Below are 16,326 nucleotides of genomic sequence, written 5' to 3' on the forward strand. Positions count from 1 at the left end.
TACGTTAGCACAACAGCCTGCTGGGACCCTTTTTTAATGATCATTTTCATCATTTCTTCAAATGGGATTTCAAATGATTTTGGATGTACCAAATATCCTCTATTTTCTAAGTTATAAGAGGAAAAACTGACATGTTTTAACTTAAATATATACATTTTTGTTTGTTTTTGTTTAAGGGAACTACTGCCATACTTTTTATTTAAACGCCTCTTCTCTCCCAAGCCCATCCCAAGTAGACATGCCATAAGAATTTTTGCCCCTATTGAGCAGCCATAGTACCTAGAGTGCATATTCTGGTGAACTGAATAATTTGAACAATGTATATCAAGTTAGGTCAGTTTCCACTATTTCTTCTAGTTGATTTTTATGGAATTATAATATGTATGAAGTTCACAGTCTACTGAGCAGGCTCAGAAGCAGTGCTCACAAATGCCAGCTCTACATTCTTCTCATTAAAGAAGAAGTCTTTAATCCTCGAAACTAGTTGGATTGAAATGCCTCCAAGCTGCTGTCGCTTTGCTGTTAGCTCGCAAGCTTTCCATGCAATGTTAGCTCTCATGCTAGCAACCAGTGGACTACTGCTATTTACAACTCAATTGATTGGGTTGGCTGTTGGTCAGCACATTGTCAGTGATTTTGTGTCAAGATGGGACTGATGTTTCATGATGTGGGGCTTGAGAAAAGGTCTATTATTAGTGTGCTGAGAATTACCAGCAGTAATGCGAATGCCTTTTTTTTTGGCGGGGGGGGGTAATAAGACTTGTTTGAAAGGTTGAACCCAACAATTAAAGACAGTAGATAATTTAAGGAGGTATAAGTTGACAAGAAAATTCTACATAAGGCTCTAAAGTTTGATACATGCTTAGTTTTATACAGAATTGTTATCGACTTTTACATTTTCCCTTTAATACAGTAGTTTTGTTGTTTCCATGGCAATGTGTTATCAGTCCCAACACCTACCGGTACAAATTTTCTGGCTTAAACTCTTGTCATATCAAGTGTGGTCAGTTTCTTAATTGGTGTGGCTTGCTACTACTTCCGTACTGTGTATGCAGTTTTCTTTACCATGCACAATATCAAATGTTTGATTCTCTTACGTTTTGCTAGTAAAAGTTTCAAATTAAAAGCAAAAATTTTAATTTTTCTGAAATTCTTCTGAGTTTAAGCTGTTAAGCAGCATGTCTATTAGATATTTTTAAAAATACATATAAATGGAGAGATCTATTATTGACAGACTTATTTTTTGACCAAAACAATGCTCAGTCTTATTTTTTTCTTCCCTGTCGTCCTCCTCGTTAGCCACAATGAACGGAAGGTGACCTGCAAGCATCCTGTGTCAGGCTTACCCTCGCAAGACAACTGCATCTTTGTCATCAACGAACAGTAAGTCTCTTGTTTTTTTCTTTTCTTTCTCTCAGAATGCCACTGTGCAGCATTTTTAGCACTACAGTATGCTGTTGAAACTCCTCATGTGTAGGCAACATTGCATAAGTTGTTGCCGTGCCATCGTCTATTTGCAGTTCTGCCCTTTGAATTCAAAGCCTCTATTCAATGCATCCTCAGTTATGCGGTTTCATAAAGAAATTTCTCAGCACTAAGAAGGAAAGTTCTGTCAAGAAAAAAACATTTGTAAGTAACTTTTCATATTTCAAAGACTTAAATTTTAGTGCTGGTGCTAAGGCCCCAGAGTAAAAAACATTATTATTTCAGGCATACATCAAATAGTGGAAAACGTGATGAATCACATTTTTGCTGTTGTTTTGACCTGGACACAAGTTCATGTCCTTTTCATATACAGTACAGGGTCAACTGTGTGACGTCCATGCGATCATCTACACTTCTTTCAGTCACCACATTTTTGCCCACATGACTGAATCAGATGTCAGTCATCTCAGGCTTTTACTCACAGGAGATCAACACTATGACTCTGTCCAGTATTTTCATTACCATCATCTAACTTCATAACCTTCCTGATTGACTGCTTAAGTCCGCAGCATGTCGAAAGTGAGGACAAATATCTGTCTGCTCCACTGCCCTCCTTAACTACTTCCCATTCTGATTTACTTCAGTCTGTAAGATTGCTAAATATACACGCATAAGACAGTTTACATCACAGCCCACAGCGCTTTCATGGTTTACCCTAGTCATCATAGCTTAATGCTGCATAGCATGTTTCAGCTCTGCTCAGTTTCTCAGTTAGATTTTAAACCCCATTCATTGTTTGATGATCTAGATTGTTCCACTAAAATCATGCCATCACAACTGGTGTCACTTATTTTAGCACCGAATACTGATTGAAACACGTTCTGCTCCAAGACGTATAATTTCACTCTCAAGTGGTTCAGCAATAAAGAAGAAATCCCCCAGTCGTTCTTTATGAGTACCAGTTTCAGCTTTTTCCAATATGTGGGTTAGAAATAAAGTTTTTTCCAGAGCATGCTGTAGTGACCTATTTGTCTCCCTAAAATCTTCTGAGCAGCACTTTTCTTCAGTATAGATTGAATAATCAGGAAAAAAAAAGTTTGTGAAGAAGCTTGTTGTACCAGAACTGTGACACTGCACTCTCTTGACACATTCCTCTCTCCACTGTGTTGCTCACACATTTCTGCTGCTTTTCACGCTAAGAAGCACAACATGTCAGTGCTAGATGATATCTAATATAGCAATTAGAGTTTAATCGTTTACAGAATCTGCAAAAAAAAGAAAGAAAGAACGTACATCAGGTCCAGTTAGTGAAGGCAACACAGAAAAGTGGTAAACCTACATGACTCACAATTTGAAGTTTATTACAGAGCATTTCGTCCAATAGTTGGCTGTGTTTTAGTAAAAATAGTACGAGGCCAAAATCTTCACCGTGGACGAGTAATAAAAGGCAAAGACGGATTTAAGCTGCCACAGGGATAAAGAGGCCTTGCTGAAAATCTCCGCTTAATCTGCTCTGCACTTTAAATGCACTCAAAACACAAATCTTTGCCTCAGTTTGGCATTATAATCAGTTTAGTATAACATAAAGCCTGCCTCAGCCCACCTTTAAGATGGAATAAAAAGTGAGTAATTCAGGTAAAGGAAACCTAGATTAGATTTGAGTTAATGGATTGGAGAAGACAAGCGGCCATGTTTACTTTGAGTCCCTATTTGTGTCCCATTAGGGTAGATATAGCAATGATATGTGAAGCTTTATTATGAACACTTAAACTGCAGTAAGTTACAGGATCTTCTTTCCCTTAAACAGCTCTCAAAAAAGAGCTCTGCTGCTGGAAAGAGGTACAAATAATAAACTGCTGATTTATGTAACAAAACAAATGTCAGTTAGTTACATCATTTTCAAGTATTTTTGTAACTTTGCCAGATAATGGGGTGCTTCTCTAGATCACTGGTTGAGCAACTGATCCATATGCCGAAAGGCTACTGCAGAGGTCCGGGTTTAGCTCCACTCCAAGCCTGTGCCTACATGTTACCTTTTAACTTTCTCTCTTTTTCTCTTGTCCCTTGTAATTTCCCTCATAATCGCTTTGATCCATTGACCGCTCATACTGAGGCTCATATTGAGGCTATTGGCTTGTGGATGGCCCTGAGTGCTGGATAGCTTTAGCTGTTTTTCTTTGTTAGTGTCTTTAAAATGTTCACGTTGAGCCGGGTTAGGGTGATTTAAATGTCTCATTAGGTTTGTCGTTAGAATTGTTTTTGCGCCGGTCTCCCTGTGTTTTACTTTGCTGAACTCTGGGTCTTCAGTCACAGTGAAGAGCTCCCACGATAACAACATGTTAGCATGTGGCTGTGAGTGTGTACAGGACCTGCACGTGAGTAAAAACAGATCAGCTGGCAATCAGACATGAGAGGCTGACCGGCTGGTCACCAGTTCATGCTGTGCACACTGGAAATTAACCAATTCCAGTCTCTGGCTGGTCAATTGCTACACTTTTAATAGGAAATTCTAATAATACTGTACTGTAATTATACCACTTTGTTCTGGAAAGCTGTCACTTATCAAGAGTCCGAGTAGTCTTTCACATTCTGAAAAGTATTAACAAAACGAAGCTGCTCTTTACATTAACATAGCCAAGAAGAGTAACCAGGAACAGTTTCCCTTTCTTTATTTCTCTATTTCTTTACTTATTGTGAGTTTCACTTAAGGTTCAGTTTGTAGTCTTCAGTTACATAAATGTGTGACAGGAACACATGACACTGTCACTGCTACATTGCTACGCAGGGTATAATTAAAGCTATTATTTGCACATTAGTGTTCTCCAACTGCTATAATATTCATTAAGAGGCTGTATTACTCATGTGTCATACATACAGCTGTGGTGCGATGTGCGAAGTTACCACTAAAGTGCTCTATGTGCCATGTGACTTGACCCATATCTGTCATTGTCAGCTTTACCATTCTGTTATACTGTGTAAGTGTTTTCCTGTTTTCAGTGTTCTGCGTGATCATGTGCAGGCTAACAGGAGGTATTTGTTTACAACAACTCACATGTAAAAATGTTGACCAAAACGCAGTCTCACCACGTGTTCAGCGTGTCAGCTGTTTCACAGTGCAGTTTACTGCATACTGCACTAGCTGTTCATTTAAAATGTATGTGTCCATTAGAGTGTTAGGGGCAATGTTAAAAACAGAGCAGTGTTGGGTTGTTTTTTCTTATTACAGGTTGTCCTTTAGCTAAATTTGCTACTTTAATAATTTTCAGCTTACTTGTCACTATCTTGATACATAATGACATGATGCAAAATCAAATGCACTGTCACTTGCTTCTAAGTAGTGATGCATCGATCCGACTCTTTCAGTTCTAGTAATAATACAGATAGCTTAGCTTTAAGTATCTGTCAATACCAGTTACTGAACAAAGTGTCAATTTATTAAGCTTTAGTCCTGACTGTGTGGAAGAGACTGGGTGTTAGGCTCGACATAAAAATTGCTTAGCTCACACTGTCAAATAAAGTTCTTCTTTTTAATAACTGGACTTGCACGAGGCTGAGATAAACTTTTGCTGACCGAGTAGTACTTGAGCAAATGTAACCTGATTACAGTAGTCCTCAAAACCCAAATTTGTTTTCCCTCTGTTTTATATGTGGAAATGTGTCTCTCTCAGCATTTAGCAGGTAATGTGATGTCAAGCGCAGATGGATGACTGCACCGTTTCTTTTAATGTAAAACAACTTAAATGTGTTTGTCTGTTAATATTCGTCGTTGTTGCGCACTAATCATAGACTGTGAGTGCTAAGAGTCATGTTTCCTGTTGACCTGCAATATACTTGTACTACAAAATCCCATAAAGTGTATTTAACTGTCTGAAACATTTGTTTTGTTCATCTAAACTTTATGAACGGACCCCAGGGAGATCATTACTAACTTTTCCTGAGCTAAAGTCAAGCTGCATATCCTTTATAAAAGCCGAGCTGTCAGACAAATCAACTTTTGTACCACTGACTCTTCTTACTGTTTTTTTTTTTAAGTCTGTGGACCAATATAATTGGCCAATATTAGCCTTTTGCCAATCCATCTGTATTAGCATTTATTACAGCTGATAAAAGAAAATGAAAACATTAATGAAGAAATGGGAGAAAAACCCTTCAGTCATGTTATAAGTGGCACTTTGCAGCTTCCCTGCTGACAACGCACCTGTTTTGAACACCACAGACTCTACTCTAGCTGCATAACTAAAAAATAGATAAAAAAAGATGGATAAAAAAAGGTACAAATACATACTTTAATGTCAAGCATATTAAAATGGGTTTCAAAAGGGCTAATTACAAAAGGCCGCTGCACTGCCCTATAAACTTCCGAAGTTCTTAAAAAGAACAAATAATAATAATAATATACAAAATACTGTTCCCAGAGCAGTAAGTAAATAATGCCCAGAGAGTGAGTGCTCATGTTTTATGAATGTCATTACCGGTTAAGGCTCCACGGTTTCATATGTTATTAGTTCTGTAAGACAGCAGGTGTAATGCAGGCTGGTGGGATACTATGAAATGGGAATATGGACCCACAGCAAAAAGGGTTTAGTTGATCTCAGTTTAGAACTTTTAGTATCTGTAAATCTTTGATGCATGATCCAGCTCTGTTCTGCTCTACACCAGTGGACCTAGTTACACTGTTACAGATCTGATTATGCTTCTCTTGTGTTCCAATCTTTTGTTCATTAAAAAGATAAAGGCGCAGTTCAGCAGCACACAAAGGTGTTTTAGAGCCGCCTTGTCTCTTTAGAAATGCTGTGTGGTCATTTTAAAATGCGCCCTCAGCCTCTCGGTTCAGTGTTTTGTTTTTTTTCCCCCCAGTGTGCTTAGAGTGCTAGGCTTCAGTGACAGTCTAATCCCTGCTCACTCTTTCTGCACACACAGACCCCACATTTACACAGACACAGAAAATCCATGCAAGGGGCAGCCTGTATCTGTCGCTTTTAACACATGTAAGTTTGTTGAATTGATGCAGCAACATCTATTTTGTTTGTCTACCATAATGACTCTATTAGACAAAAGGTTGATTGAAACCGTTTCGCCTAATTTCAACTTTTACTCTCTGCGGAATATTTGAGAGTTCACCGCAACCTTAAGATCTATGATATTCAGTTCTGTCTCATTTGAGAGTGTTTAGTGTTGAAAACTATAACGAAACTGGCAAAAACTAAAATGGAAAAACTGTTGCCGCGACATTGATCTTAAGACAGACTGGCACGCTGTACAGACCTTCCTTCCCGTAGGTAACCGTCAGCTCTGTGTGTATTAATGTTTGAAACGACATTGCTGAAAACAGAACGTCACATGGCCTTTTCAGCTTCACTTTTGGGTTCATTGACTTTGTTGTTGACATTGAGCTCTGGTGAACACAGCGGCGAGTGTTGCCCGTGGTATTTCACATTACAGTCATTTTCACTGTGGGCAGTGCTGTCAGGAGGCAAGCCCCGTCCTAAGCCAGACAACAGTAATTTAAAACAGACAGGCATTCAAAACAACATGATAAGAGTATGAATAGTGGCATAAGCCATGTGGGTTTTATGGTATAATTTTATAGGAAATAGTTAAACTTTATGTCAAAATATAGCAATGTGTTGGTTTCTCTAAATAACTGTGAAATAATTACTGGTGCGGCCCTGGAAACACTTGAAAATGAAGAGTTGTTGTCTGAATCTGAATCTTCGAAACTTTAGGTACAAAAACTGTTTTTGTTAGCACATTAGTTAATCAAGATATTTGAAACGGAAACTGAAGCAGCTCTGTGTTCTGTTTAGCAATAATATGCTGCTGTTTTCACGGTTGCTACTTGTTAAGTAAACCTTTGGATGTACTCTGCTTTTCTGTCTTTTATGAAGATCTGTGGACTTTAAAGCAGGAATGCTCAATTCATCGACCGAGTATTGATATCAGCTGATATTAGCTGAACATCCTGTGTGTAACACTTTGAAGGCTGATGCCGGTCTATCTGCAAGTAAGATGGCATTTACTGATGGCGGTGGATGATATTTATCTGCTGTGTCACATCAATTTTGCACAGGCTAAATGTTCAAAGTTTGGTGAAGAGCTGAAAGGCTCTTGGGGCGGATGCGGCTCAGGTGGTTGAACAGGTTGTCCGGCAGATCGGAAGGTCAGTGGGTTGCTCCTCGGCTCCTCCAGTCTATGTGTCAAACTAGCCTTGGGGAAGATGCTGAACCCCAAGTTGTCCCTGATGCGTCTATCGGAGTGTGACTCTATGTGAATGTTTGATAAGTGCTTTTGGTGCAGATAAATCACTGTATGAATGGATGAATGAAGCTTGTGGTAGAAAGTGCTTTCACTGCAAAGGTTTGAGTAGAAAGAGGTTATATAAGTGTCACACCATATGAGCTTTATGGCGTATAACTCCTTGTGGAGAGTATGAAATGGATTTTTACTCCCGAACCTTATTGTTGAGTTCTTTCTTTTAAATACTGGTTTCAGTAAAATGTTTCATAGTGATGCATCCTTAATTTTTAGGATGCTGATCAGAGAAGAACACTATTGATTATAGAATTGTTTTGTTATTTTTCCCCGTGTTGGTAAACTGCAAATGACTGGTGTTGGTTTGGTATTCTGCACATCTTCCGTACATGTTTCTAGTGTGATTAGGAATATTTTTTGTTTTTTCTTTTACATTCAGTCACGTAAAAAGATGTCTAATGATTACATGTTCTTTATTTTTCATATTAGATTTGATTTTTATGTTGTGTTCTCTTTGCTTTTCCAATAAGCACTGAAATGTCCAAATAGAATATGTATTGTAGTGTGGATGTTTTAGGTTGTGTCAGGGCTGTAATGCAAAGTAATTTCTCAATTTGTTTTTAATGTGCCTATAGTCGAAGGCCAGCTCTTACATTAAAGCTATCAAATTGACACACTTGCATCTTCTCGGTTTGATTGCATGCGGAATGATTATCACTTCCAAACTAATTATCTGCAGCCGAGAGCCTAGACGTGGCGTGATGCCAAATAGAGCATCAAATAAAGCACTATATCTCTTACAGTGCAGTCATTTCACACGTTCCACCCTTCCCGACCTTTATTAGATGACAATTTGACTCACCATTGATTATGCTTTAATAAGGATTTCATGAGTCAGTGGAAGTGCTCAAAACGTTTAGACCTCATTTTCAGAAGCAAATGTATTGGACTGAGAAGAAGGTAAATCTCAGTAGCTACTCACCCATCTGTAAAAGCGCCTTTTCTTTAGATAAATGAGTTAGTCACTTGTCACTTATGTATGTGTATACATATATCTAGTCACATACTTTCATATCTGAAATTATCAGAAGACATTAATAACATACTGCAGCTTTTTCTAACTAACTACTGTACGTAGCTTTCCTTCTAAATACAGGTCTGTCTGTGATTGTCATCGTTTCCAGGTGACATCAGACCTGTCCCTTTGCTGCACAGGAATGAACATCCTGTTTGTGTCACGTGGGGTCGTCCATCGTGATCCCCTTTTTGTGTTTGTGCACCTTGGGTATGACCGCATGGTTTGAACTGTTTCTAAACGAACGCTCGTGTTGTCTTGTTCCATTTCTAACAGACGGTTGCACTGAAAGATGGAACTTGGTGGTAAAACATGATCAGGACCGTCCGAATGTTATATTGTTGATCACATGGCTTGGTTAGATCGGGGAGTTTGCAATGCAGAGTCAGCAGTTTCTGCCCTTACATACAGCAGAATCACTAGATCTGTGGAGATATCACTGCTGCGGTATTTTTGATCACCTTTGGTTTTTATGCCTTGTTCCCACTGGACCACAACATTGTTCCTATCTTAGTGAATGTAGGACATCTCCATGGGTCGTGTACTGGTTATTCACGTGGTGTTCTGTCATATGGCACAATTACTGATCCTGCTATGCTTTTGCTTTAAAAACAAAACAGATTTTGTCTTTTAAGAAACATCCTGACCCTGTTCACTGCTGCAGCTGCTGCTTCTGGATATGTCAGGCGGACTTTGCAGGGCATTCACTTTAAGTTCTCCAAGAGCTTAAAATGTATCAGCAGTGACAGGGTGGGAGTAATTGGTTTGATTCATAAGCCCATGTTGAGATCTCATTATAACAGAGCTTGAACTTCAGAGGAAAGACAGGGAAACATATGATAAGGGCTGCCTGCTCAGTTTCCGCTCCTCTGAAGGTCACTGGAGATAAATATGTTGGATATAACACAGTGTGTATTTCTGATTAACGACTTGCTTGTCTGCTCTTGGCATGTTGTGTGTTTTGTTTAGATCTGCTTCCAAAGTGCCGGCGAATGAGAAGAAGGAACGACCAGTAAGCACCATGAGTGAGGCCTCTAACTACACGGGCGGCTCGGAGCACGCTGCAACCCCCAGTAGCCCCGGAGGAAGGGTGAGTGACAGGGGGGCTTATGATTCATGCCTGTTGTGTTAGAAAATAATGGGAAAAACAAGTGGATCACATTTTAATGGCTTAAAACATCTAGATGTTTCTTTTCCGTGTGTGTGTTGAGCTTAATTTGATTTAACTTGTAGCCCTCAAGACCTTCTAAAAAAATTCACAACTTTGGGAAACGATCCAACTCCATCAGGAGGAATCCCGGTGCCCCGGTTATCAAGAGAAACTGGCTGTATAAACAGGTGAGTAGGAGTGCATGACTTCAGGTAATTTTTACCGCAAAAAATGCAGAAATCAGAAATTTAAAGGACAGATCATATAATTTTCTTTTCTTTGACGTATGTGTGTATCAATATTTTTGAACCACTGTGGTTATAACTGAAATGTTTCAACGTGCGGATGGATTTTTGCGGAAACTTGTAAAAAAGAAAAACAAAATTTTGGTTGAACCCTGACTTTTTGTCTTACACCACCCTGTTAATAATTTGTGTGAAAGTGCAAAATATCAAAAAAGTTGATAAACATGGAAAAAATATGTTAAATAGCATGTTAGCATTATTAGTCCGAGGATGCTAACGTCAGCAGCACCTCTGATTTCTGCTGGATAGTATTATCTTTGGAGTCAGAGGCAAGGAAAAGCTTGGCTATACAAAGGTGATAATATAAAACAGTGTTGGGTCTGTTCCATTTTTAACTGCAAGTGGTTACGCAGCAGCAGCAGTAGTCTGAAGATGAGCACAATCTCAGCATTTCTTTGTGCATCTCTGTTTTTGCTCATCCAGCAGGGCCACTGTATGAATGCAAATCTCCCTGGTTACTTACAGAGGAGTAAAAAGGGGCCAGACCGGACACCCTTGTGGTTCCTAACTGGGAGTTTCATTTAGCGGTGATTGCAGGCGCCCAGTGCAGTTTTGTGAGCACACGATGGGCTCCTTTGGTGCAGCTGCCAGCTGCTTTTTTCTTTGGAAACATCAATCAGGGTGACGTAGATCAAGCAAAAGACTCACAAATCTGCTAGCCTGAATAAAAGCTGGATTTGCACTTTTATTTCCCTGCCTCATTGAAAACTGGAAGCCATTGAAGTCCTTGGCTGAGGGGAAGCTGCAGTCCTTCGGTTGGTCCGCTACTAGAACAAAGTGCCGCAGTGATTGATGTGATAGCGAAAGCCTCCAGAGAGCAAGATTAGACAGAACTTTTGATAAAGTTTATTTATTCTTCTGCTACTGACATTCAAAAAAGGGGGGGGGGGGTTAAGACCTGGATTTAATTGAGGAAAGGTGGTGGACACAAGATGTTTAAAACTTGTTACATTTCAGATCTACCTCTTTTATGAACATACGGTGCAGCATCTGGTATTTTGAATCTCTCTTGATACTAATGTTTTAAACATTCTGGTTTGTGGAAGTGAATTTCCATTTCAAGTAAACTGCAGCCCACATGCCGTTTGACCATAATGACAGAGTTGTTAAGATCCCCCCTCCTGCTTTTGTCTCCTGGTGGAGGCTACGATTAAGGACTCTGCTCAAGTTTTCCATTAAAGTAAACCGGAGAGTTAATACCCTTTACTTCACCCTTCATCCTTTTCAGGCAGCAGCGTTAAAGGCTTTGAGCTGATACTGAAGAACAACTTAAGCAGAGGAAGTTTGTGTGTGTGTTGTATTGTCTTTGTTTCATGCCACAAATTAAATTTTCCCATCTCAGGCCAAAAATAGCTAAATTTGAGAGTCGGAAATTTTGCAGTGCTGATCGGATGACTTCCATAACCCGTCTTCATTTAAGCAAGGGCTTATTTCATAATTTCCAAAGTTCAGAGAGGCATTTTGGATCACAAATGCAAAATGGTGACCTGTCTCAGCTCGAAATGTAGAAAGTCATACACAATTATGTTATACAACAAAGAAGTGATTGGCTGTTAATCCTTAGAGATGATGTAGCAAACAATTGATCACATGGAAAGGATTATATCATAGGACTACAGCACATGCTGAATAGGATAAAAAAGACAAAGATATAAAAAAATCAAAACCCCAAACTTTTGTGGAGTTAATGTCCCCTATTGCTCTGGTGTCTTTTCAGGACAGCACAGGGATGAAGCTATGGAAGAAGAGGTGGTTTGTCCTTTCTGACCTCTGCCTCTTCTACTACAGAGGTGAGTTCAGTCCTGTCATCTAGCGGCACCGGTTTTCGATTAATAGTTCAAGTGCTGTTGTGACCTTCAACAACAAGCGATGCTTTTTCTCATCATTGTTATGTCTGAGTCCCTGTGATAAAGAACATGTCAGGACCAACTGAGGAGACTTATCAGGTGAAAAAGCTTGCAACATCACCTTTTTTTTCCACCAAGCAAAGCCAGGTCCTTACGCAAGACTTGGATGCAGAGTTAAACGTTAAAGCATACTAACAAATAGGATTTCACACTAATGTCAAGTCATGATGAAACAAGATGAAACCAGTTTATTGAATGATTCCTTTTTATGCAAGTCATGTCATCATTCATGCTTTTACATGATGGGAGTCTGAAAGTAGTGTTAGTAGTAGTTACACTCAGTTAGTGTAGTTTGCATTTTTGTAAAATGTGTGGACATTTCGATCCGATTTATCGATTTCATATAATCTGTTATTGATTAAAATGTGATTTAATGGCTGTTCTCTCATGTTGGACCAATCTTTACATCTAATTTTGACACATCTCTGTTTGGAGAATATTTAAAGTATAGACCAAGTGTAAACTAGGTCTGCTGTTTGAAACTGTGAGAAAATACAAGCCTTACCTTTGTACAAGGCTGCACTTCCCAGTGCCGCCGCTTTATGCAGATGTAGTCGTCATTTCTGCTGATCAGGATGACATCCAGTCTGTGTTATTTCTGGTGTCTGCCATTCCCGTCGCCTTCTTTCCACCCACTGACTGACAAAAGCCGCAGACAGCGGCGGACCCAAAGGCTTTATCCAGATGGATATGTTGAGAAACTGTATCCATCAGCAGAGAGTGGGCAGAGAGGTCGTGAACTCTGCTGCTTCATCTGAACACATCCGTTATCTGCTGTTGTAGTTAGCACGCTATTTCTGCGCATCAGGATATCCCATGATGAGACTGCTCTGCTGAAGCCTCTGCCTTTAGTGTTTTTTGAAAGAGGCAGTGGCAAAGAGCCCAGCTGGTTGCAGACAGGTGACACTGTCAAAAATCCATCCGCCCCTCTTTTGAACATCAGTTAAGGGAAGCAGGTCTCTACTCATAATGTTGAACCTTATTCATGATCAGCCTTATTCATTCCATCATCACCAATATGTGTTAAGAGACTTTGACTCTAACATAATGGTTTTGAGTAACACACATGCAAACTTGCACATAAACCAGACAAAGTCAATGCCCATATGGGATTGCAGCAGTCACTGTTTTGTTTTCCTGCACTGTTTTGGATAAGCAGTACAGTTTGCTTTTATGGAATTTGGAGAGTAAGCTACTCTGCTTAAACTTGGGACCCAATCTAATCCCCCCCATGTGGAGTGTGCACAATTGTCAATGTGGACCCCTGTCTGTTAACTTAATGAGGATTAGAGCAGCCTAGCTGCATACGGCACTGAATCAGTGCTCATCTTTTCCAGTGTTTTGACTTGGTATCCTATATTTATCTGACCAAAACACTGCACAGTTTTTCCTCTCACAGTCCACTTGACTTGCGTCCTGTTTACAAATAACGCTTTAAGATAAGAGTTGACAATATAGTAATATACTGTGTTTTGTTTTTCCTCTGTAGATGAAAAAGAGGAGGGGATTCTCGGCAGTATCCTCCTGCCAAGCTTTCGTATATCCATGTTGTCTGTGGACGATCACATTACCAGAAAATATGCCTTCAAGGTCAGTGCATGTTTTCATTCCTGTCAGACTTTGTTAGGCTGCATATTTTAAGGTTTGTTACACTTAAAGAAGAAAAGACGGGAATTAGTTTTCTAGAGAAAATGGAAAAACTTGTAGATAAGGCCATAAAAATAAATGTGCAAGTCTCACGGAAGGTACATTTGAAAACTGGTGCTGCAGTGGTTCTTATAGTGATCTCACAATATATATGTGTATTTTTAGACATGTTAGGCAGTTTCTAGGTTTTATTTCCTATTTAACACGCTTGGTTGTTACTTCAGAAGTTTTGGTTCATTGACAAAGTGAGGTGTTTAGTTGCTAATGCTAACAACTAAACTATGTCTCATATTTCTACACTGACTACTGACAGCAGTGAGGTAGGACTACAGTACTATGATGCTATAAGTTGACTCGCAGGATTCAAGTTGCAGGGCAACGAACTTATAATATGAGATCACAGTGGTGTGTAAAGGATTTGACTGTGGGTTCTTCATAAACCCAAAGAGACAACAAAGTTGTCCTGCCAAGCACAGCCAAACACAGACGCCCAGGAGTCTGCTCAAGGTCTCTCCAACCACACAGCCCACTCCTTTTCCAACTTAGATTCAGGCTGAAAAAAAAGAAAAACAAGACCGAGAAAAGCATGAGAGCAGGACACGAACTCTTCAGTTCAGTGATTCACTCAGAAATGGGATGACCTTTTGACTGTATATTTTTCATTCTTAACTTTTCCTGTCTCTTGTTGTGGCCAAAGGTCATATCAGTAAGTGTGTTATTTCTGAAAATTATTGTGAAGCAATTAGAAAATTATAGTCTTGTTTCTTTTAAACATTGGCAAACTGCATATTGAGGTTGTTCACGAAGCATTATGTCTTTTCCTGTGTTTGTTTTAACAATATATTGGTTTGTTCACCACGAGGGAACCAAGAGACAACCAACCATGTGTCTGCCATACAATGCACTGAATGGTAAGTATTGTGGCAGATTTACTTCCCTAATCTAGCATGACTTAAGGATGACTTAAGGGTTTGATTTATTATCATTAACTGCAGAGAATATCTCACAAGTCAGCACCAATTGCCATTAGTTGCTAAAAACAAACTGCAATATTCTACCCTCCTGTTATTTTGAGGAAACCTTAAAAATCCTAGTCAACCAGTTTTTGTCTTCTCTCTTTCAGGTAACTGTGTGGATAACTCTTCCTGTCCTTGATCCCGTGTACTGTCAAAACAGGCGACACATCCCAACATGAGGACGTACTACTTTTGCACAGACACAGCCAAAGAGATGGAATCTTGGATGAAAGTGATGACAGATGCTGCACTCGTGCAGTCAGAACCAGTCAAAAGGTTTGTAAGAGCTTTGCCAATAAAGTCATGTTTGCTGAGTGGGTGTGTCATTTTTGAATTGTGAGCGCGGGGTGGGGGGGGTTTGAAAAAGCCATTTGAGGACAGTTCTTCTAACTAGTACTAACAGCTGTGCATCACGTGGTTCATTTCTAGACTCTGATTTCTGTTTTTCTGTGTTTGTACTGGAAGAGGGTACTTTTAAATTCCCTGTTAAGCCTGTTAACTTCTTCGGTAACAGTTCAACACCCACTTTTGACATCTCTGGTCTCTGGGTTTGTTGAAGAAACTACGATGTTCTTTCATGTTATGTAACTGTTTCAAGCGCTAAAGTTTATTGTGGAGTAACATACATAAGACTGTGGGTGCACTGTGAAGGCATGATGCAGGTGGTTTAAGGGATGATGTGCACAGCTGCGCTGGCTGATCAGGATCACTGACTCATCAGGACAGGGTTTTGGTTTTTTTTTCTTCTTTTTTAAGCTATGTTAAATATCTGCCATTTGGCAGGCTGCCTGTCTAATGCCCTGCTTTTACATGGGCGAGCAGAAGCGTAATGGTAACGAGCAGTGTAATTACACAGAGCAGTAGTGCCTGAAATCCTCTGAAAGTCTCTGCTAAATGGGACCGTGTGATGGTGCTATAAGATTATCTTATATAACTACACATTGATCAAAACAAAAAGGTTCTGTAATTTCATCTTTTTTTAAATTTACTTCATCATTTGTTTTGCAGTTGTGTAACTTGAATGCTCGCAGACTTTTCACAGGGCTAAATATGTGCTCTGCTTGGTTGGTGGAGGCACAGAAAGATGGAGAAGTCATTAAGTGACTAGTGCTGCTATTTGAAAGTATACAAGTGGAAACTCTGAAGGAATGCCTTTTCTGCAGCTCTCGTATTGCTAACCCAGTGAGCCATGCTGCTGAGAGGAATTTGCCAAACTTTGAAGTTGTGACCTTATGTCTGTCTAAGGTCAAGGCATAGTGGCATCTATTACCTCTAGATAACTCCCTAGGGACCACAGAGTGGAATGCAGGTCTTCTAGAAAGGAGGCAAAAGAGAGAAGCAAATGGATTACTGGGATCTGAGCACCACTTTTCTGAAGTGTCTCAGCTGAGGTATTGTTTTACTGGAGATATCTGATTTCCTTTTACACGCCTCCCCTTCTCTGGCAGCTGGAAGAGGCATTGTGCACTTTGCTTTAGTTTGAACTGAATTCACAAAGGTAGCACATTAGTTGTGTAGTATATTGTAGTATAAACCTAAAAATTTAAAT

The 16,326-nt window shown here is 39.6% G+C and overlaps 1 protein-coding gene across 3 annotated transcripts in view; it reads left to right on the plus strand.

Moving 5' to 3' along the window:
- The window catches only part of LOC116332631 (pleckstrin homology domain-containing family A member 5-like), an 83,566-nt gene that overhangs the window by 45,698 nt on the left and 21,542 nt on the right, over positions 1-16,326 (plus strand). For all 3 annotated transcript variants that reach the window (XM_031755646.2, XM_031755645.2, XM_031755647.2), the window contains 6 exons: positions 1,300-1,383; positions 9,722-9,842; positions 9,986-10,090; positions 11,925-11,997; positions 13,604-13,704; positions 14,938-15,053. In XM_031755646.2, the coding sequence (XP_031611506.1) occupies positions 1,300-1,383; positions 9,722-9,842; positions 9,986-10,090; positions 11,925-11,997; positions 13,604-13,704; positions 14,938-15,053 (600 nt within the window). The remainder of the gene's footprint in view (positions 1-1,299; positions 1,384-9,721; positions 9,843-9,985; positions 10,091-11,924; positions 11,998-13,603; positions 13,705-14,937; positions 15,054-16,326) is intronic.

Source organism: Oreochromis aureus, linkage group 7, assembly GCF_013358895.1.
Source record: "Oreochromis aureus strain Israel breed Guangdong linkage group 7, ZZ_aureus, whole genome shotgun sequence".
NCBI lineage: Eukaryota > Metazoa > Chordata > Actinopteri > Cichliformes > Cichlidae > Oreochromis > Oreochromis aureus.